This window comes from Punica granatum, chromosome 1, assembly GCF_007655135.1.
Source record: "Punica granatum isolate Tunisia-2019 chromosome 1, ASM765513v2, whole genome shotgun sequence".
Classification (NCBI taxonomy): Eukaryota; Viridiplantae; Streptophyta; class Magnoliopsida; order Myrtales; family Lythraceae; genus Punica; species Punica granatum.
In genome coordinates this window covers 7842106-7864761 of record NC_045127.1, presented here as the reverse complement: position 1 = coordinate 7864761, position 22656 = coordinate 7842106, and the positions used below count along the sequence as shown (strand labels likewise).

The 22656-nt window shown below is 36.5% G+C and overlaps 3 protein-coding genes and 1 long non-coding RNA gene across 10 annotated transcripts; 1 reads left to right on the top strand and 3 right to left on the bottom strand.

Annotated features, from left to right (window-relative positions):
- Positions 1-146: 146 nt before the first annotated feature.
- On the bottom strand, positions 147-3040 carry LOC116212911 (F-box/FBD/LRR-repeat protein At1g13570-like). 4 transcript variants are annotated; one of them, XM_031547683.1, is made up of 5 exons: positions 2779-3040; positions 1350-2506; positions 1046-1201; positions 758-847; positions 147-681 (listed from the first exon to the last, which is right to left on the bottom strand). In XM_031547683.1, exons 2-5 carry the CDS (start codon positions 2352-2354, stop codon positions 490-492), a joined length of 1443 nt encoding a protein of 480 aa, XP_031403543.1. In that variant the 5' UTR covers positions 2355-2506; positions 2779-3040; the 3' UTR covers positions 147-489. The 4 variants fall into 4 exon arrangements, with proteins under 4 accessions (XP_031403543.1, XP_031403521.1, XP_031403536.1 ...); XM_031547661.1 differs by having other exon boundaries at positions 147-847; positions 2779-3039; XM_031547676.1 differs by having other exon boundaries at positions 147-847; positions 1350-2303; positions 2779-3039.
- Positions 3041-6530: 3490 nt separating this feature from the next.
- LOC116212964 lies at positions 6531-8324 on the bottom strand. Its single transcript, XR_004157975.1, has 2 exons — positions 7432-8324; positions 6531-7313 (listed from the first exon to the last, which is right to left on the bottom strand). It is a non-coding gene; the product is annotated as an uncharacterized LOC116212964 (long non-coding RNA).
- A 1371-nt stretch (positions 8325-9695) lies between these two features.
- Positions 9696-12812, bottom strand: LOC116212934 (F-box/FBD/LRR-repeat protein At1g13570-like). Of its 3 annotated transcripts, none has more exons than XM_031547704.1 (6): positions 12674-12812; positions 12395-12415; positions 12251-12324; positions 10663-11505; positions 10316-10471; positions 9696-10136 (listed from the first exon to the last, which is right to left on the bottom strand). In XM_031547704.1, the coding sequence occupies exons 3-6, from the start codon at positions 12251-12253 to the stop codon at positions 9855-9857; spliced, it is 1284 nt and encodes a 427-aa protein (XP_031403564.1). In that variant the 5' UTR covers positions 12254-12324; positions 12395-12415; positions 12674-12812; the 3' UTR covers positions 9696-9854. The 3 variants fall into 3 exon arrangements, with proteins under 3 accessions (XP_031403564.1, XP_031403571.1, XP_031403556.1); XM_031547711.1 differs by having other exon boundaries at positions 12395-12446; positions 12674-12690; XM_031547696.1 differs by lacking the exon at positions 12674-12812 and adding an exon at positions 12516-12532 and having other exon boundaries at positions 12251-12415.
- A 4886-nt stretch (positions 12813-17698) lies between these two features.
- LOC116192364 (type IV inositol polyphosphate 5-phosphatase 11) lies at positions 17699-20453 on the top strand. 2 transcript variants are annotated; one of them, XM_031520899.1, is made up of 8 exons: positions 17699-17949; positions 18349-18535; positions 18686-18816; positions 18972-19048; positions 19199-19324; positions 19658-19845; positions 19937-20074; positions 20201-20453. In XM_031520899.1, the coding sequence occupies exons 1-8, from the start codon at positions 17933-17935 to the stop codon at positions 20378-20380; spliced, it is 1044 nt and encodes a 347-aa protein (XP_031376759.1). In that variant the 5' UTR covers positions 17699-17932; the 3' UTR covers positions 20381-20453. The 2 variants fall into 2 exon arrangements, with proteins under 2 accessions (XP_031376759.1, XP_031376760.1); XM_031520900.1 differs by having other exon boundaries at positions 17702-17949; positions 18373-18535.
- Positions 20454-22656: the final 2203 nt, after the last annotated feature.

The window sequence follows — 22656 nt, the reverse complement described above, 5'->3', positions numbered from 1 at the left end:
AAATTCATTAAGATGTCTCACTTTTTTTCCCCTTATGTGGAATAAAATGAGCATGGTCTCCGCTGTTGATCATCAAATGGATCGTGTCATGTCATGTGAAAACTCAAATGTCCTGAGTTATTGAGCGCTAACATCACGCATCAGTATCTTATCAATCCAATCAATCGGCGGTAGTTCAATACAAAGTAATCCATCAAAAACATAGTTTAGAAAGTTGTATCGACTTGCAATACTAGCTAATTGATCAATAACAGGAATAATGAGGTTGACGCTACACGTATTCGTGATTCTGCAGCAACCTTGTGTTGCAGCAGTTCAAAAACCAGAATCTTCCACTGGCCACGGATTGAGGTGATCAGTGTTGGAACAAATTTACACGGTCACTAAGATCCAGTTGTGTGATTTCAGCCCACATGGAGGCTCATTTGATCCTCCATTGCAGCTCCAAAAGCACTCAGAATAAGGATGAACTTGTCGAACCTGTGCACACTACTTAGGGCAGTCAAAGCTGAAAAGTCTAATCCCATACAGGAAGCTGCCGAGGGGCTGCTTTGAGACATCCCATGAAAACAACATCAGCTCGAGCAGAAGCTCGAGGAAATTGGACGCACTCTTGTAGCAGCAACTCGCAGCTCTCTGTCCCATGACTAGGATAAGACCAAACCTCCATCCTCTCAAGCGCTGGTGAATGTGAAAGGAGAAACCAGATGAAACCCATGATTTGTCTTGTATGCGGCAAACTAATAAGTGATACAACCTTTAAGTTCTCGAACGAGCAAGGTGAACTGTAATCATCCCAGAAGTTTCCGTTCAGCTCTCTGTCTTCAGAGAAATCGAATTCTTTTCCCTTCAGAGAAATCAAAAGAAGTTCCATGTCATTTATTCGATCAATGATTCTGCCGGCCAAGGATAACCATATCGCATGATGGGGAGATAGGTAACAGACAACCAACGCCTTTGGGATTTGTATCTCCAGTGCGATAAGTCGATACACCGGAATCTTACTCTCAGAACAATGAAAAATTTTATGAAATCATAGACTTACCGAAAGATGCAGCTCCTTCAGATTTGGAGAACCCTTTAGGATGCACAAAACAGTTGTTATCTCTGCTAAGCTACGAATGTCCATGTTGATGGAGATGCATTGGAGACGAATGCATGGATCAGGTAAGATTTCTGGCACCTTGCCGAAAGACAAATACTGCAGCAGACAATAGTAAATAAATGAAGATGGATTTGAGCATAATACCCCAAAATCACAGTCAGACAATCAAGCTAAGCAATTCAAAGATGTAAGAATTAATGAATTAGATCGGCTAAAGTCCAACTGTGCCTTAACTAGTAATTACCCTCAGGAACCAGCTATTAATAGAAAGCCTTTCAATCTGCGGCAGCTGGTCAAAGAATTCAAGCAAATAGCTACGGTTTGCATCTTGATTTTCTCCACACCAACGCAATGTAAAAGAAGCTACCATCAGTGATGTCAAGCGATGGCCACCAAAACTGACTGCTTCTAATCCACAGCCAAAGAGCTCGAGGTGTCGAAGATTCGGCGCATCGATACTGAGACAAAATATATCACGAGCATTTGGCGCCAGCATCAATGTCTGCAGCAGTGGAGAGCCTTTGATGAGACTTTCAATCTCGTATCGGGACATCTTCACTACATAAAGCTTCAAGATTGTCATGTTCTTGAAGCCTTTAAATGCTGGTGGAGGCTTTAAAGAACAAAAGGCAAGGTCCAAGTTCACCAAATCGTGGCAAAGGAAAAGACTAGAGGGCATCTCGTATCCTTGCAAATTGACAAATCTCAGCCTTAGTTCTTTCGTGGAAGCCCTCCACAGATGCAAAAGCCAGCGGTCCACATCGCTGATGTCTATAAGTGTTTCACAAAGGACCCCAAACTTTTCTATGGTGCCCGTGTGAGACGACAGGACCCGGTCGACAATGTCCACCAACCTATATGTGGACGACAGAGTCCCGGAAGGAGACTGAGCACTGCAGCTATCATCAAATACAAGTCCTGGGATCGTAGTCCATGTGTATCTCCGCTTGCTTGAGAGTACGCTAGTTCTCACAGCATCCTTGAGGGGCAAGCACGACAGTATCTGGTCTGTCAAATGTCTGGGCAGATCACTGATCCTGTCCGATGTAGTCCCTGCGTATCTGAACTCGCTTGAGAGTAGGCTAGCTCTTCTTACCACATAATGCTTGAGGGGCAAGTACGACAGTATCTGGTCCGTCAAATGTCCCAGCAGTCCACTGATCCTGTCCAATGCGCCCATGACAGACCCTCTCTTTGCCTGCATCAGACATATCATACATAGCGAAGTCATGGAAGAAAAGCAGCACATATCATAACTTTTTTTTCATTTTTTGATCATGGAAGACTGCTTCGAAATTCCGTCCAGAGAGACGATAAGAGCAGAACTTCGTTCGGGCTCCAAGAATTCAATTCAGTTTCCCAGCAAAGTTGATGCGTAATCATTTGTTCGTCTGCTCCAGCCTAAACCAAAATTTGCAAAGATGAAAACCTAAATCATAACTGCCAATAGATAAGTTAGCACTCTCCACTCTTCTACTCAACCCAGAAACGATCAACTCAGAATTGCTCATTAAGGCATCTAGAAAGCACAAGACAAAAAAAAAAAAAAAAACTCAACTTGGATCGTCAGCATTACCGACTAACTAACACTCGTCCTCGGAATCGCTTTCAAAGCTTCAGGCAAAAAAATTTTTTTTTTTTTAAGAAAAGAGATGAGCATGTCCAGAACTGACCCGGCTCCTCCCGGATGACGATGGGTGTTCTGCTCCTGCCGCCATGACATGAACCCCAAATGCAAACGGAAGTCGGAGTTGAAGAATTTCACTGAGAAAAATCAGACGGCAGTGCCGATCGGAGCTGCGTCCATACAGACAGGAGTTGTGGGCCACGAGATCCCGCCACGACGCTCACCGGAAGCTCGTCGGAGACGGAGCTGCCAATTCTCTGTATGTCTCTCTTCTTTTTTCTTTTGTTTTCCTAAATTACTTAAAAGTTTAGATTTTTTTTTCTTATATGTGGTTGATAAAATTTCACCCAAAAGAAAGCGATTGATAGATATTTTTTTAAAGATGACAAAAATCAACTCGAGCTACCTATTCTTTCATCTTTCTCTATTCCTTTTTCCATGATGGTGATTTCTTTATTGCATAAAATATTCTTAAAAAGCATCTATGGGACTACAAATTATCCTATATATTTGTCATCGCATAATCAAAATGAAAATTCTATTTATATAGCTTTTTACATGTCACGGTGTAAGAAATGGAGACGTTGGTTAAAATAAGTTGATGAGATCGACATTTATATTAAGGGTGATTATTTTATTATATGAAAAAGTTCTACATTCTTGGAAACTACATAAAACACAAAGAAAAATTCAAATAACATAGGTAATATAACTAAATCCATTTATTTAAGTTTCTATGATTTTTACCTAGATATAATGGCTATTGCCTATCTCTACAGCCTACTTTGAAGGGAAAAAAGCGTTCATTATTCTTTTGGAACTCCATATGTCAATCTAATCTCATAAAACGATAGAAAAAATCTTAACTTTTACACAATTTTGTCAGTATTTACTAAAATAGGTATGATTAGTGTGTCGTAAGATCTATGTAAACTTATTCTATTTCAATAGTATAGATGGACAAACATATTTTGAACCGTATAATATGAAATTAACACGTGTAATATCCTGATAAGCATATTAGTTTATTTAAGCAATGAAAAATTTGTGAAAAATAAACAAAAGGGATTTAAGTGGTGAGAGATAGTGAGTTCACATGAGAGAGAGAGATAGGAGAGAAAAGTGGGGAGAAAAATGTGGACGGGTGAGAGAAAAAAATGAGAAAAAATAAAGGAGAGTGAAAGTTATGTATAATTACAAAAAAGTTCGAAGTTATTTTTCTTAATTATTGATGATTGCATGTTGCGCGATAATTTCTTTTTTTTATAAAATAGATAATTAATACATATGACTTACAAATGAATATAGATAAAAATATATATAAAAAGCAGCTACATAAGTAAGACCATGATCATAATAAACAAACACGTACTCTAGACTTATAAAGTGAACAATATGCTTATGAAGAAACCATAATCTTGTAATATAAATAAGTGTTTAGAAAAAAAATAGCAATAGAAAGATGATGGATAAAATGAATTTCGTCGAATATTTATGGGGAATTTAGCACATTGAGCTTGAAGATATCTCGTATTTCGATGAATTCTTTCCGATTATCAAGGAAACTTTTAATTTTTCAAAAATAGTCTATTATATATTATTACATGAAAATAATCTAGACAAATTTTTAACATTCGTTGAATATAACTCCTATAAAATATAGTATAAGCTCATTTAATTAAAAAAGAAAGGTCCATTCACATGAAACTGAGAGTTATCAAATCGATGACATCTTACATGGAACTAAGGGTTCTCAGATAGAGCTCTCACGATTCCACTCTTCCGCTTATATATATATATATAGTTCATTACTTTTCCAAATGAGTAATTAGGTCATTTAACATTTTTTTATATATTTTCAAGAATTCAAAAATAAGAAATGCCTCTCTCTTTATTATAGTAATAGATAAAGGATATTATCAAAATAACAATTGTTCATAAATTGATTTTTACAATTAATATATTAACAAAATAAATGAATTTAAAAATGATATAAAATAATTTAAAATTTAAAATAATTAATTAAACAAACAAAAGACATAAAGATTTAACGTATGAATCATGAATTTCGTAAAACAATATAAAACTGTACAAAACGAAATTAGTATATCTAAATTAAAAGGAATATATGTAACATATATGTCCATTACATCGGCGATAAATAAATATGTAATACCTATTAAAAAATTATTAGATATTAATTTACAAAATTATGCTCACAAATGAAATAAAAGTTTAACTTGACGATAAAGATATCACAAAATAATATTTTACAAAATAGGCACTAAATTATCTACCATAAATCTAATTTATTAGAGGTTATTATTTGAATTTGAAGTTAATAGTTCATCATTTTTATGAAAAAAATCTTTTTTGGTCCTCAACCTTTACCAATTCTTTCGTTTTAGTCCTAAAAGAATATTTTACTGTTTACAATATGAGGCCAGAAAAAGCCATTCATGGTTCAACCATTGTATTAAAATCGGGCCAGACCAATCGAATCGGGGAACTAGCATCATGCATGATGCGGTTCTGCCTTCGGACTGAAAGTGCACCAATGGATTCAACGGTTCATTAAGCATATGTAAAATATATTTGATTGTGAGGGAAATTGAACCTCAACCCTTTGACTCCACTCATACAATTAGACCACCCCTTTAACCAACTGCACTTCAACCACTTTACATCATTATTATTCATCATTATTCTCTTATTCTTCTAAGATTACACATAAATTAGAATTTATCTTATGTGTGTTTGTTTTAATTTAATCAAATAAATACTTAAAAGTTCGTCACAAGTTAATTATAAGGAAAAAAAAAGGGAAAGAGATAGATGAAAGATGAAAGTCTCCGTTACCTAATCATGAAGTCAAAATCACTTAATGAGTTCAATTAAAACATTTAATTTAATGAAATAAGTCATTTTTTACTTATTGATGTTTTGAACTCCTCAAAAGACATCTCATCATCCTTATCAATCATCCCTTCTTCTTATACACTTATTATCTTAACTAATTACGTGCTTAATTTTTAAGCACTTATTTTATCACTACCACCTTATTTTTCATAATAATATAAATATTTATTATCTATAATACTCCAAAAAGAGAAGGAAAATTTTGTCTAACTTTTAATTTCTCATTTTACAAATATTAGATATATTCAAATTAATAAGAGTCATTCAATTAAAATTAAAATAGTAAAATAACTTACAAAATTATCTACTCACATCTCAAATTCCTTCTTTTTCTCTCTTATCTCTCCCATCTTTCTTATATTCTCTCTCCACTCTCATCGCTCTCTTGATGACACCCCCATATAGTTTATAAAATGATTAGCGACAGTCTATCCTTTTAAAATTACCAGACCCCTCATTTCGTTGATTTCTATTTTTTTTTCTCAAATAGGGTCAAATTTGATTTGGATAAATAAATCATGCAACAAATCTGTTTATGCAGTTCTGTACATGAAATCCACATGGCAAAATGAATATTCTCTTGGTACCACATCAACGAAAGGAGAAGTAGTGTGTGACTAATTTTTTTAAAAAGGAATATCACTGATCATTTAACAAATTATAAGGAGCGTCATTGAAATTTATCCAATTATTTATGCTCTCTCTCCACTTTCACCCCTTTCTCTTTAGGTCACTTCAGAATTTTTCTAGCAATCTCGCACGTAGTGCGGGCGCACGTCTAGTATAATTAATTGAACGTGTAGTGTGAACCATTGAACCCCGATTGATCCCATAAATCCATAAACTTGTATCCTCACCAGCTCAATGTCCAATCCGATTTTAATAACACTAGTTTAACCTTTATTAGTAAAAAGAGAAATTACCGAGACCTTTTTGCTCAATAATTTTAATAAAATAAAATAAATAATAAAGGAGAAATTTGTCAAACCTTTGCACCTTACTTAAAGCAGTCGACCCAAAAAGTCTAAACCCATACAGGATGCTGCCCAGGGGTTGCTCTGTGACTTCTCACGAGAACAGCCTCAGCTCGAGCCGAAGCTCGTGGAAATTGGCTGCACGCTTTTAGCAACTCGCAACACTCTGTAACATGACTAGGATGAGACCAAACCTCCATCCTCTCGAGCACTGGTGAACGCGAAAGGAGAAATCAGATGAAGCCCGTGATTTTTGTTGTATGCAGCAAGCTAATAGCCTACACGACCTTTGAGTTCTCAAACGAGCAAGGTGAACTGTATCTGTACTACAAGTTGACAAAACCTTGTCAGCAATTATAAATCCAAGCCAATTCCAAGAGATATTGCCCCTAATGCAAGTTTGCCATCACAATCTTTTCGTGACGGAGATCTCTGAGACTGCTCCAACTCTTCCAAAAACTTGCCAACGACTGCCCGGCACCGGAAACAAAACAGGGGACCATAACTTCCATTATTTCCAACATTGGCGAGTTTAAAAGCAAAAATTTCAGAAAACTCTTTTCTGCTGGACTGCCCTCCATATACACCGAACACGGACAGACCACAATGCCTCCAATGAAACTCGCAAACTGTAGATTTTGCTATACTCTTTGATTTTATCCTCATAGGCCAATTCATCTTCTACAAACTACACGGGGTTAGAAATTAGTTTTATCATACAAAGACCATACAAATACCAATTGGGAGATTTTACATTATAAAATATACTATATACCCTATTCCTATTCCAAGAAATAAATACTCACAACATGAAAAACTATCTGCTCAAGGCCAGGGGAACTCCTCATGAGGCAAAGTGTAGTTAAAACATTCCTCAGATTGTGCAGGTCTACGTATAAAAGTGTACTCCAGTCTAAGAATTGGATTGGGCAATATTGCTGGCACCTTACCAACTGATAAATTCTGTATTATTTAAAGAAAAAATAAGATGAAAGTCTCGCGAAACATATATGTCCGTAACAAGAACAAAGAACAGCTGTCACGCTCATCAGTAGATATTGCCATGAATAGTTGATGATTGACATGCCGTATATTTTAATAAGATCACTTCAAACAGTAACGGTGCGTTTGGTTTCAATGTGTTGAGTTAAAAGTTAAAATTTTTGACTTGAGAAATGTGTATTTTTGTTGTGCAGTGAGTTAGAGTTAAAGTTAAAATTTTTGTGATTTTAACCCTGAAAACAAACGGGCCAATCCGTTCATAGTTCATAAAAAAGAAATGAACCACAGTAGAATCAATTCCAAAGAACCCTTAGATATGTAACAGTACCCTTAGTGAGTCCTCCTCAATTCGGACAGCCCTGATGAGTGGCAGCTGTGCAAAGAATTTCTCCAGATTGCTGGTATATATATTGGCTTCAGCAAGCTCATACTTCCTCTCAAATAAGCCTAATTCTACTTCAGTCAAAAAATTGCAGCCAAAACTAAGGTCTCATAATGAACCAGAGAGCTTAAGGTCCTGAAGATTGGGTGTGTCAATGGTGAGAAGGGCAATGTCATCGACTAGAAACAAATCCAGTTTACGCAACTGAGGGCAACAAGAGATAAGTTTCTCAAGTGAATCTCGAGTCAAGTCAACATCGTGAAGCCGCAAACTTTCCAGATTTTTGAACCCTTCAAATGCAGCAGGCTATTTTAGTGAACAATACGAGAGATCCAACGAAACCAAATCTTGCAGATATGTTCGTATTCCTCAAAGCTAAGGCTCAAATCAGTCACGGAGAACCTAGACAAATACAGGATCCAGCAGTCAATGTCGTTGGTGCTTTCAAACTCCTCATGAGTGAGCACAAACTTCTTTATAGAACCCCAGTGAAGCAAGAGAATGGTGTCAACAATTTCCACCAGCCTATCCGTAACGGACTTGTGTCGGGAGGGTGAGGGAATGCAGCGGTCGTCGAAGACTAGCTCTTTGAGAGTCGTCCACATGTATCTCCACCTCCTAGACAAGATACTAGTCCTCATCGCTTCCCTGAGCGGCATAAGACGCTAGATCCTTTCTATTAATTCCACAGGTAAATGGCTGATCCTGTCTTTGTCTTCCTCTTCTGGTGAAGGTTTACGGACTCTTCTCTTCGCCTGGGCCGGTGTGACTTGTCAGTAACTAACATGGCAGAACTCAGGCAGCGGCGAACAAATCACAAACTATTAGACCCATTTTGTTGTCCTTATAACATGAACAAGAAGAAACATCATCCAAAAAAAGCAAGAAGACAGTAGACACAGTTCTTCCTCTTCCCATAATATATCCGATACTAAGTGCATTATTCCGTCTTCCCAGCAGAGTTAATGCGTATTCATTCGTTACTCTGCTCTAGAAAATGCAAGATGAAAACCTAAATCAAACTGTCAATAGATAAGTAGCACTTCCCAGGTAAGTGAAGCACTGATTCTCACAGAGATTTTTTAATCAACCAAGAAATTCTCAACTCAGGATTGCTCCTTGGGGCATCAATCACCAGACAACAGCGCCACTGAAAGAAAAAGCTCAACTTCAGACTGCCTAACTGACTAACTACCTACTCATCCTCGAAGTCTTTCAAACCTTCAATAAACAAAAAAAAAGGTTTTTTTTTTTGAGAGGAGCATGTCCAGAACTTACCTGGTTCCTCTTGGATGATGGGCGTTCTGTTCCTGTCGCCATGAACCCCGAATGTAAACAGAAGTGGGAGTGCGAAGAATTTCAGTGAGGGAAACTATTAATTGGGAATTGGTCAATTGATGGAGGGAAGAAAAATCGAGCAGCCGTGCCGGTCGGAGCTGCGTCCGGACAGACAGGAGCTCTGGGCCAGGAGATCCCGCAGCAACGCTCGCCGGAAGCTCGTCGGAACCTATGGTCGAGGGAGCAGCCAACAGAGGGGAGCACAGTTTTCTCTCATTTTTCTCTTTTCAGGTTCATCCATGACCATAATGACTGCCGAGGGAGCAGTCACGTTCGAGAAGACCACGTGAATTATTTAATAATCCTCAGCGATCCACGACTCCCGCCCTCGGACCAAAGAGACGGAGATAAAGATACTATTTCTTCGATAACTATTAACTAATACTCAGGATACGAACCATGCATTACAACTAGAGGAGACCAGTTCCAGCATCTGATTTAGTTTTCTCCCGTACAGCAAGTATCACAATAAGTCATTGATCCAGCAAAAACAGCAAAGGAAAGTCATCATGGGTCCACATAGACGATCTCGGCTTGGACAGAAGCTCGCCGAAACCGAAGCAATTCCTTCACCATCTCCATTCCTTCATTGACTGGAGCAGGCTTAATGATCATTTTCTCCAGCACAGGAGAAGCTAACAGAACAAAGCGTATGAACTCGAGCTCAGTCTTGATCCCGGAGACGCCATAAATTTTTACTAGCCGAAGTTGAGAGAATTTGCAGTACTTCTGCTCGCCCTCCCAGAAGCTCAGGCAAGTTGCTCCAGAAGACGGCTCCTCCGGACGAGCCTGCACATTAGTTTGACAGGGATCAAAAAACTCGTGGCATTCTTTTTGGATATGATTTCAGGTTTCTGATTTCTAGCATGAAGACCTTGTCCAAACTCCAGCTCTTTTTATGACCTCTTTTTTCTAATTTTCCTAGTAATGAAACAGCAGTCAGCAATGCATCAAGGAGAAAACTATACCAATATCTCTAGCTCCTGCAAGTTCGGGGAGCTCCTTAGGAGGCATAGAGCAGCCGAATTTTCAGCAAAATCGTCCAAATTTATGCGTATGGAAAGATATCCGAGATCTGTGCAAGGGTAGAGAAGCCTTCCCGGTACATCACCAGCAGCCAAATACTGAAACAACATAGAAGCATAGCAAAAGCAAGATTGAGTATATATACTATCTGAGCGAGGTATTATAAGTTACTGATATAATGCAGGATTCTCGTGATCCAATTAATATCCTACTTAGACCCGCTATTACTACAAAGTCAATTACTTAGGGAGTTCCTACTTCCCCAGAGTGATGTAAGAAAACCTGATACCTTTAAGAAGTAGCTCTGAATCTCGAGCCTCCGAATATTGGGCAAGTGAGCGAAGAACTTAAGCAGATTGCTGGAATTTCGAGCAGATCTCCTCTCAACTTTCTCATCAGCATACAGCCCAATCGAAATTAGCGCTAAATTGAAGGTGTTCGTGAAAGTAATATCATCAAAATAACCTCCGACGTCAAAGAACAGAAGTCTAGGAGCGTCAATGTTGAGATGAGTGAACCCATCGAAGTTCATTAGGGTCAGCCTCTCGAGAAGAGGGCAACTTGATATAAGACTCTCGAAGACTTCTTGGGCCATGGTAACATGCTGCAGGTCGAGGCTCTTCAAGTTCTTAAAGCCTCGAAATGTTGCAGGTGGTCTGAGCAAACAATTAAAGAGCTCCAAGTGTATCAAATCCTGGCAAGAAAACAAGCTAGAATGCAACTTGTACCGTTGGCCCTTCCATATCTCAAGCACGAATTCTCTGATAGGGCTCCTCGAGAGATGAAGGATCCACTTATCGATATCGGTGATTCCAATAAGGTCTCTATGGGACAGCTTAAACTTGTAGATCGGGCCCGTATGCAGCAAGAGGACATGATCAATTACATTCACTAATTTGTTCTTGATGACCGTCTGGTCTTGGGAAGTGAATGTGAGGCACTGATTATCGAACACAAGGTTCGGGATAGTTGTCCACTTGTACCGCCATTTGGTTGATAAGACACTGGTCCTCACGGCATCCCTTATGGATAACTGAGACAAGATCTGGTCAATAACATGGCCAGGAAGATTACTGAATTTATCCAATTCTGCCTGTGTCTGGCAAAGGCTCTTGGGCGGCTCTCTATGCTTCTGCAAATGCAAAGAGCTAACGGATGAATATGATTCCAAATGCAAACACAATAAGAATCTTTTCAGCTTATATATCCCTTCAATAGCTAGAAAGTTTTCTCTGAATAATATAAAACTTTCAGTCTGACATGATCATCTCTGAAACTTTGAATTCAATCGTCATCTCAAATATAGCAAGTACACATGTAATTTATGAGAGAATGGCCAAACAGAGCTACTAGATTATCTGGTGTTTCATAATAGCGGTTCAAGATTTCCCATTCCTCTGGTAAAATAAAACCTTGGTTATGAAATGATAACACCCGCATCATCGTCATCGGAAAAGGCCAGTTTTCTTGTCGATAATGGTGAAGACAATTTTTAATACATGAAAGCTGCTATTTACAATGATAAGGAATCACGTTTGTTACCCAATCTTACTTCTTTAAGGAGGAGTAGAGTTGATTAACAGATGTTCAATTGGAACCCAACATAAAACCTACAATCGGGAATTTACACGCAATACAGGGCTTTTAGACATAACTGAACCAACAACATTTTATAAATGGACAAACTGACTCGATTCACACATACTCTGCTGTAACAAACATGAATGGAATTAAGGACGTATAAGATATCTACCCAATCAAACAAGCAAGCCAACGATTCACCCAAGTTCGATATAGCCTCCACATTTGGAAATAATAAAGCAGCACAAAAGTGCGTTCCGGTTTTAATTAATTAAAACAAAGGGAGAACAGCTCACCATTGCTATTCCAAGAAGCTAATGGTCCGTCCACTCGCTGAGCTACGGGATGAAGGAAACCCCAAAATCCTGACCTAAACAAGTTTCACCATCAAAACCCCGAGGTCTAACCAAGGAAACCCTAGGAGCTGTAAGCAAAAATACCTGCACTTCCCACCGCGAAACCTGTCAGAAAGCATCCCAAATCAGCTGTTACCTTGACAAAATCCGCAAATTGAATCGTTCAGCAGTAGAATTGAAATTTGAAACGGGAATCAAGTAGAACTTTCGGGCAGGGCTTCTAAGCGAAAGGGTAGGGGCAGCGAGCCGCAGAAAGAGACAGGAAGAGAACAAACACTGCCGAATCCGACATGATCTTTCTGCTGAGTTAAGAAAAACAACTATACGACAAAAGTTAAATGCACAACATGATCGAACATTTACCTGAACAAGCGTCGAGAGAGAGGAGACAATGAGAGCTCAGCTGAACTGAGCAACTAAGCAAGAGGGAGAGGGAAGCCAATACCTTCCCTTCGACAATTATAGAGATAGTAAAAAAGCTACGATTTCTGAGAATTTGGAAAACTGTTTTCTTTATTTCCCCTTCTTCTTCTTTTTTTTCTCTTTTTCCGAAATGAATTGGTTGAAGATTTCAAACTGTTCGACATTTAATCCTGTTAAACAAATCTTGAGTCCGAGTCTTCAAAATGGAGAAAAGCATGTTGAGAAACTTTTATTTCCTTAGTGAATTGATTGGGCTCGAATTGAACTCGGTGAGATACGCGGAATTTTCATATACCATACCATGATACACGCCAAGTATTCTATTCTTTTCTCATTTCACGCTTCTTTACCCGCTGTTGGTCATATTATTTTGCTCATTGCTCCTTAGAAAGAGTAGATAATTATTTTTTTCCTTTTTCTTCATCATTATCTGGCTCCTGTTTTGAATTTCTTGCGTTGAATTATTTCTGCCGTCTTATAAACACGTTTTACGACACGTGCCTAAAGTGTTGGAAATGTTTAATAATTTCCTTAAGAGGAGAAATTTAACTTAAATGATTAACAATTTCCCACGTGTATAATAATATGAAAATATATGAATATGTTATTACCAAAAAAATATATGAATAGGTATCTATATCTATGACATTATTTATATTGAAAAAGGCTTTAGTGCTATAAAATTCTCTTTCCAATATTATATATATATATATATATATTCATCGAAAGTAACTTAAGGTTGCATTTGACAGGCGAAATATAGAACTAGGATTGGAATTTCAAAATCCTTATACCGTGTTTGGTGACGTCAGACTAAAGATTGATTTGAGTTAGATTATAATATAATTATTAAGCATCTAATCTAATTTCACTTAAGGGGTGGGTTTAGGGCAAATTAAAACAATATATTTAATCAAATGACACTTTTACCCTTAGTTTCTCTCGAATTTTCAAAACGTGCCTTCTTTGTGAAGGTAAAAGGGAGAGAGGCATGCAATGAGCGGTGGTGGCCAGCGCTTGGGCCACTACCATTGCGAAATTGTCCCCCCTCACTCTCATTGAAGACAGAAAGGATCCACTGTGACTTGGGCGCTCCCCTCTCTTTCGTAGGGGGATGACTTTTCGGTGATGGTGGCCTAATGTCAAGTACCATCGCCAAGTCAAGGCTGCTAGCAACCTCATCGAAGCGGCAGTCGCCGAAGTCGATCAAACATGGCCTCTCTTAGTATTTCTTCGACAGTTTTTCCTTTTTTTTTTGGTTTAATTTCAAAAAATCTCTCTTTTTTTTATTTTAAGAAATTTTAAAATAATCTTTTGTGAGGACATTTGTCATTTCCCCTTCGTATTTCAAATTGAAGTCCAAACACTATGGTTTGTTTGTTTGTTTACAAAAAAAAAAAGATTTACTTAACTTTATTTATCCTTCAATTCAACAATACAATCATTTTTTTTTCTTTTTTTTTCAAATTTTCTCTCATATTTTTTCTTATCTATTATTACAATTAATTTTTTTAATACTAAATTCTCTTAACTATTCAATATTTTTTCTCAATTTCAAAACTTTTTCTTCAATTCAACAACACAATGATTACTTTTTTATCTTTTTTTTTCAAATTTTCTCACATACTTTTCCCAATTTTTTTATTTTTATTTCCTAAAATCAAACTAAATTAAATTTAACTTCGTTTCTAAAGATTATGTTATTAACTATTGAATATCCTTAATAATAACGAACCATTAAATTTAAATATGTATTGGTAAATTGAAAGGTTACCTTTAACCGCCCGCGACAATTTCTTCCACACCCTCTCTCTCCCTTCTCCATGTTACATTTCTCTTACTACAATTTCTTTTGTAACTAGACATTACAGTCGCACGTTGCACGAGTTTATTACATGCTCTTTACTAATGAAAAAAAAAAACAAGATTTTTGGGATATGAATAGCAGTAATTTCCATGATGAATACGGACATGGGAAATCACATGGAAAAAAGGAAGATCTTTTTTATTATTACGATGTTGTAATTCTACCAATTTGATTTGGTAAAATCCATGTAATCTTTTTAATATAATAATAGTAACTCTTACAATTCGTATTAAAACGGTAAGTTTAGTTTCGAATTTCACAAAGATTTTAATTATTAAATAATATACTAATTCTACCAAATTGAATAGGTAAAATTTATGTAACGTTTTATTAATACGGCACTATAATTCTACCAATTCTTAATACATGTTTTTTTATTAGTATGGCGTTGTAATTCTACCAATTAGAATTAGTAAATTCCGTGTAATATTTTTTATTTAGATAATAGATTTTTACTAATACGATGATGTAATTTTATATAGATTATTATTTTATTTAATTGATGTTGTATTAATATATCATATGTTTTTATTATTAACTTTTTATTTTTGAAACAATAATTATGTAATTAAGAAATATTACATGGCGACATGTGGCAAAAATCACATGAAAATCACATGGGAACTTGCATATGTGGGGACACATAGCGAAAGTAAAGAGATCAAAGATTACACGCGTCGTCACCTGATTAATTGTTCCAGGCATTATATTAAAAGTGAAGTCCAAACACTTATTAAGTATTGAATATCCTTGGTATTTTAAAACCCCATCCCATTCCACCTTCATCTTTAACACTAATGACCAAACATAGCCTAAATGATAATGAACCATTAAATTTAAATATGTGTTAGTAAATTTACATCACCTTTAACCATCCACCACAATTTCTTCCATACCCTCTCTCTCCTTTCTCCATGTTACCTTTCTTTCCTGCAAATTCTTTTGTAATCATTAATTTCATTACTTAATTTTTAAATTTATAAAATTCTTTTCCATTCTTTATATAATAATCTTTGTACATTGGTTATAAATTATGAAAAGCAATTGATAATATGGTGATTAAAATATGAAAAAAAGAAAAATTATGTCGAAACGCACTTTATATTTATATTAATTGATAATATATATACATGAGGTAATTAATATTTATATTTCTACGAAAGTGAGAAGAAAACTAACACCTTGTTTGGATAACCAAGAATGGAGAGTTGGGGTGGGATTGGAAGGGAAGGCGTATGGTGGGGAGGGAAATAAAATTCGTTGTTTTGTTTGCATAAGTAAGTGATGGGGGAGGATAAAGTTATCCTCCAAGCGCTTCCTCTGGTTTGAATGATTGGGTGGTATTATAGTTTTTTTTTTAACCAATCCCTCTTAATTGTGGAATTGGGAAATAAGGGGTTTGGGGAATTTAGTGAGATTCACAATCCGAGAAAAGGTGAGACTAACACATATATTGTGAGTCTCCACTCAGTGTCTATCAAGTTATTATGTGAAGCCCACAACACTTATTTCTTTTATATTTTTTTTAATATTTGATTAAAATAACACATATCATTTGGTGTATTAGCTTCACCTAATACTTCCATATCTCTCCCCTCACTTAAAAACTAATACTAAACATGGGATTTGATCCCCTTTCCTTCCCCACCCCTCCCAATCCCCCCTAATCCATCAATCCAGACAACCTCTAGAGTTTCCGAGATTATTATTCTTTCAATCCCAACAAAAATTGTCACAACTCCTTTGTAATTAAAATAATTATAACGACTTAATTCTATAAATTCTTCTCTCTTCTTTTTCTCTTAAAATATCTCACTTTCCTCTCTCCAACCTCCCTCGTTTCTTCTCTACTTCCATGTTTCCACAACCACCCCTTCTCTCTGTCCTTTTATTTTTATTTAACTTCAATTTATGTAATTTCAGTCAATATTGAATTCCCTAACTTTCCATGAACGAGAGTATTAATGGTTATATTATAATTTTAAAATGAAATTAACGAAAGAAATCATAAATCAAGAAAGATGAATACAATTCGGGTGTAGGGCGGATAATATATATTTATATATATATGAGGTAATTAATTAGATGTTGCAAAAGGACAAAGGACTACGTTTTCATAATATAACAATAATTTAAATACAAATTGATGCTCCAGTAATTATTTTATGTTCAGAGTTGACCAAATTATCTCATTAACTTTCGTTGTACTGGAAGCAAAATAAAATGACTATGAAATTGTAAATCATCTTTCGATAATCAAAAAATTTTATTGTACCGTCACTGAAAATTAATAAGCATTCTTAAACTTACCTTTTACTTAACTAATTTACTCAAAACTTAGCGTAATGACTTAGTAGATGTAAAGTAGTTTGCTCGCGATAACTCAGCTAAGATGTGTACTTGCCTCTACATATAGTTGACCTAAAATATAAATAAATAATTTACTCAATATTTCAATAATTTATTTGAAGGATAGTGTATGTATGCTTTAGTTATTTTAAATTAATAATTACACACATGTAAATGCATCTCCCATCTTAACCAAATGCGTATGTTACTGGATGGCATAATTCTATACGTCTAGAATTCTTATCTAAATGCAATTCTTAAGCATGACCTTATAAAATTCATTTTTTTATCGGCGAGGTATTTGAAATGTTCTTATTCTATTAGCTGAAATTAATTCTTTTTTCGGGAGTTACCTTATTCCTAACTACAAAAATGCTTCCCAGTCATAAATTAAACATGGGAATCTTGTGTTCTTGCGATATATTATCACCTGAAAAAGACGATAATGTCCCTATCTTGAAGAATATATGGGAACCTTTTTTTCTGATAGGTAGAATATGGGAACCTATGTATACATAAACCATGACTAGAAACTTCTTGCTTCTATTATCTGCAAACTGCGCGTACAATAAATTTGTGTTTGGGATTTCAATTGCTTGTCATATCCTAATTTGATTAAACTTCTGATCGATCCTCTGAGTATTCTTTTTCAACAAGCCCCACCTAACTTCAAGTAATTAGTCTTGACCTTATGATAAGCTTTTCAACCCATCTGACTTTTCATTCCCCCATGCAAATCCATTAATAGACACACACGCACACATGTTGCCAGAATTGGCATAATTTTCCTTATATAATTTGCCATGCCACACGACGATTATATCACATAAGCCCAGAATCTTCTGGTTTTGTAATTCAAGAAGTCATTACGTTCTTCCCCTCTTCTCCTACTTCTTCTTTGGACAACTGTTTGTACTGTGAGGAGCCTGCCGTCTGCACAAGGAGAGTTCAGGGATTGAGAAGATTATAGTACTGCAGCAGATATGGGAAATCATCTCAGGTAAAACATATATGATATATATTCATTAAAAACATACTTAAACTCGTTATGGGTTAATTCCGTGTGAAATTTCTTGTTAGGTTTTTAGTTATCTCGAACATACTCTTGAATGTTCAGATTTACCGTGTGTACCATATACAATTGGCTGCTTTGAGCTCCCACATGCTCCTCGATCCATGATTAATTGCTTAGTTTTTGAACTTTTTATTTCCAACCGGGGGGCTATTTAGATGAGGGATAGTCGATCAGGATTTACACGTACTAAAAGTCGTGTGATGCAGGATTATTAATCCATATAAAAACAACAAGTATGTCGATGTGTTTCGGTGTTTTAGCACCATATACATTATATATGAGTGGTCCTAACACAATTTGAGGCCTTTCAAATCTCTAAAACAGATATATTGTTAAGAATTTTCTCAGTTACTGGAGGAGGTGCAAACCGCGGTTAAGAGACGCCATGGACAACCAAGAACCAACAACAGCACATGAAGGAATAAGGACACTGAAATCGAATAACTCCTGTGACTTCTCGAACGAGTCGGACCTTTGCATTTGCCTTGTCACCTGGAACATGAATGGACAGGCACGTACAGTCATTCTCAATATGCTAATAATGATTCATGAATGAGTTTTTTTTATTAACAATAAGAGAGTAGTCTCCGACCTTGTGGTTCGAATTTCAAAATGAAGTTGTACCGAAGGTGTATTTTGCTGATGTATTTATTTATTAAAGGTATCGTATGAAGATCTAGTAGAACTGGTCGGGAGCAAGAGGAATTTCGAACTATTGGTGGTCGGACTACAGGAGGCCCCGCGGACCAACATCTCGAGAATGTTGCAGGCAGTCATGGCTCCAACTCACATGTAATTAAGCGGGCTATAACCAAGCCACCTGATTTGCATCTCCCGTGCATCTTTTGATTGTCAGATTAATTTGCGTTGTGGTGTATGGTTTGACAAACTTTGCGCATTGAGATATACATATATATACTAACTAAGATTCATGTCGGGATGTGAAGATTGCTGGGGAAAGCAGTGATGCAATCCGTGCAGCTGTACGTGTTTGGGCCCAAGAACTCGAAGCTTTTGGCTAGAGGTCAGGTTTGGTTCCTCGGCGTCGACCCACATACAATTTTAGAGCACAGCGTAACGCTTCCGGCACACCTATAGCTGAAGTCGATATTGACGACTGAGATTACTAATTAATCGAACTGAAAGAGATTAATTAGTGTAACGTCTGGTGCAGAAGTGAAGGTCGACAAGCATTCAGTTGGAGGATGTGGAGGGCTGATAAGGAGGAAGAAAGGAGCTGTGGCTATTTGCATCAATTTCAAAGGATTCCGTCTAGTTTTCATCTCTTGCCATCTCTCTGGTATTTTCTTCTGTTTGATTTTTCACATTTTGAGAAATGAAATTCAGTGCAGTGATTTTCATCTTCAATTCAGAATCAAAGCATCTCGAATTTAATTTTCATAAGTGAACTTTCATTCATCTTTAATTATTTTCCCTTTACCATCATCCATTGCGAAGTCTGTAAACCTGATCTCTTATAACTAATATATATATATATATATATATATATATATATTCTGTTTCTTTTCATCACGCACATCCTCCAAATTAATTAATTTTTTCAACACTAAAAAAAAAAGGAAAAAAAAAAGATTCCAATACTAAATTTATAACTCATATATTGTGCGTGCAGCTCATGAGCACAATGTGGAGCAAAGGAATTCTCAGTGCCAGCACATATCTCACTCCCTATTCTCAAAGGACTGCAACCCTTATGCCCCGCCCGCCCAAGTGACCGTCTGGTTGGGAGACCTCAACTACCGTCTTCGGGGCATCGACACCCACCCTGCGAGAAAATTGATACATAACGACCTCCAGAAAGTGCGCTAAAATACATCCTATTCACTCACTCTTATAACGGTCTGTGTTCGAAGAATTCCCAAGTTTAACATTTCGTGCCTCTTCGTTGCAGGAGTTGATAAGCAAGGACCAGCTTCTGCAAGAGGCCGAGAGAGGAGAGATTTTCAATGGTTACTGCGAGGGCTCATTAAGATTCAAACCGACATACAAGTACAACGTCGGAAGCAGTGACTACGATACGAGCTACAAGGTATTCTCTCCCTCCCTCTTGAGCGTCGTCAATTTCTCATCCATCATCCGTCTGTCTGTGTTTAAATTCATATATTAGGTTTTTGAGAATAATAATATAACTGATTCAATGTTGTTTTCTGCAAAGGTTCGGGTGCCAGCATGGACGGATCGGATCTTGTTCAAGGTAGATGACGCTGATAAGATCCATGCAACTCTTCACTCATACGAGTCGGTGGATAATATCGAAAGTTCCGACCATAAGCCAGTGAAAGCTCATCTATGCTTGAGGGTCTTGCCAAGATTAGAAACATTGACCTCTGCGTAGCTTTCCCATGTCTACTAATTAATTAATTGATTGTATTAATTCATGATGAATTAATCTCTGGGTTCGACGTGTCTCACTAAGTTAACCACGAGTATACGTATGAGGACAGTACGTAATATGTGATCAAATACCGTCAACGACGACATTCACACGCGTGAAGAACATATTATGTTGACCTTATTGTCAACAAATTACGCTGACGTGTTATGATGAGCCAATTATTGGCACTCTTTTTTTTAAGTGTGAAACAAGAATCTTTTTTTAAGTGTGAAACAAGAATCTTTTTTTTTTAAAGTGTGAAACAAGAAATAATTTTCTTAGCAAAAAATATTAGAGAAGAGCAATGGAATTAGATACATTTTTTCTTCATTTTCTTTTATTTATTGAGATTGGAAAAATAATAGCAATTGACAAGGCCACCTTCGTTGACATATTCTTTTCTTGTAGGCCGACTTCTTGAGAAAATTGTCTTCCAAAATAAATCAAACAAACAAATAAATAAATGAAACTGATCGAAAAAATAAATAAATAAATGAAAAGAATGCGTGATCTCAGTTAGTTGACCAATGATTATCGATCGTTTCTTGCAAGACAATTACTGAACCAAATCGTGAAAAAATAAAGGGTGAATAACTTTTAAAAAAATCCACAATTTTCATTTTTTCTCAGTTTTAACATGAACTACTTAAAATTACATATAAAATCATGAATTTTCACTTCTATTCCCCATTTAGCCTCCTTTAGTTTTTCCCCCTTTTTTTCTTTTTTTAATGTGGCAAACGTCCCATTGACATGGTAAATGAAAAATTTAGAATGAAAGAAAAAAGAAAATTCATAAAAAAATACTCAAAGTAATTTTTTAAAAAATTTTTGGTCTCCACAGATTTCAAAATAAAATAAAAATTTAGAAAAAAAATATGAAAAATAAATAAATAAAATTCAAAATTTTGAGTTTCCTTCGACGATTTTTGCCAACAAATCATAGTCCATGCTCCCGTTCACTGTCCAACCCTCCTTAAGTAACCCATATTATCCATCCGCAATGGGACAACCCTATGGTCAATGAGACCCTACGAGAAGAACCGAGGGCTTGAAATTAAGCCTAGGCTTGACCAGCCCCGAAGGTCTTGAGCTGTCAATTGGGTAATAGGGCTCTCGAGAGTTGGGAGCCTAGGGCTTGAAGATAATGGTTTTCTCTCAGTAGGAGCCCCTGGCTCTAAAGCCCTTGGTTTGTGCCGTATGGGCTGGTCGATGCCAAGGCTGGGTTCGCAAGCTTAGCGAGTACTGGCCCTATGGTTTGCAAGACCCAGGTGGCTTGGTAATCATGGGTTTACCGGAGGCTCGAATAAATTAAATTTCTATTGGGCTGATACAGACTCGAACTCATTTCACTTAAAAGTTCAAGTTGTTAAATATTGCTATCCAAATCTTATATAAACTTATTGAATTACTCTTAATTTTTTCAAGTGAGATTTTTACTCTCAATACACAGCCTCACGTGCAACTTGCGATTTTTTTTTCGGTGACTACACGTTGTCATATACCCTTAATCATCTACCCTCAACAACTGACGTTGAGCGAAGTTCTTTTTCCATGCTTGGGCGAGGGGAGACTTATACGAAGCACACTTTTGTCTATTCTCGGACATACTGGACCTAGCATGGTATGGGTGCGCATGTGCGCATGTGAAACTATGGATATGATGCCACATTAATTTTATATTCGGTTTATACGAGTTCAAGTCCATTTTCACATAAAAGTTCAAGTAGTTAAGTATTGATATCTAAGTTCCATATAAACCCATTAGATTACTCTTATTTTTCCTATGTGGAATTCACACTCTCGACACCAGCTTTCACGTGCAACGTGTGATCTTTTTTTTTTATTACACGTTGTCACATACCCTTAATCATTCACTCACAACAATTGACCTCAAGTCGGGCTCTTCTTCCGTGTTTGGGTAAGGAGGACTTACACGAGGCGCACTCTTAGCTAATCTTGGACATACTGGGCCCGATGGTGTAGGTGCACATATGCGCATGTTAAATCATAACTCTTATAGCATATTGAATTTCTATTGAGCTCATATGGGTTCATGCCCACTTCCACTTAAAAGCTCAAAATGTTAAGTATTGGTACCCAAATTACATATAAAACTATTAAATTATTTTTAACTTTTCTATGTGGGAATACTTACTTTCAATAGGAGCTACTCAATTTCAGTGACCAATGAACAAGATGAATAGTTCATCTTCTTCCCTTTTTTTCTAATTTTA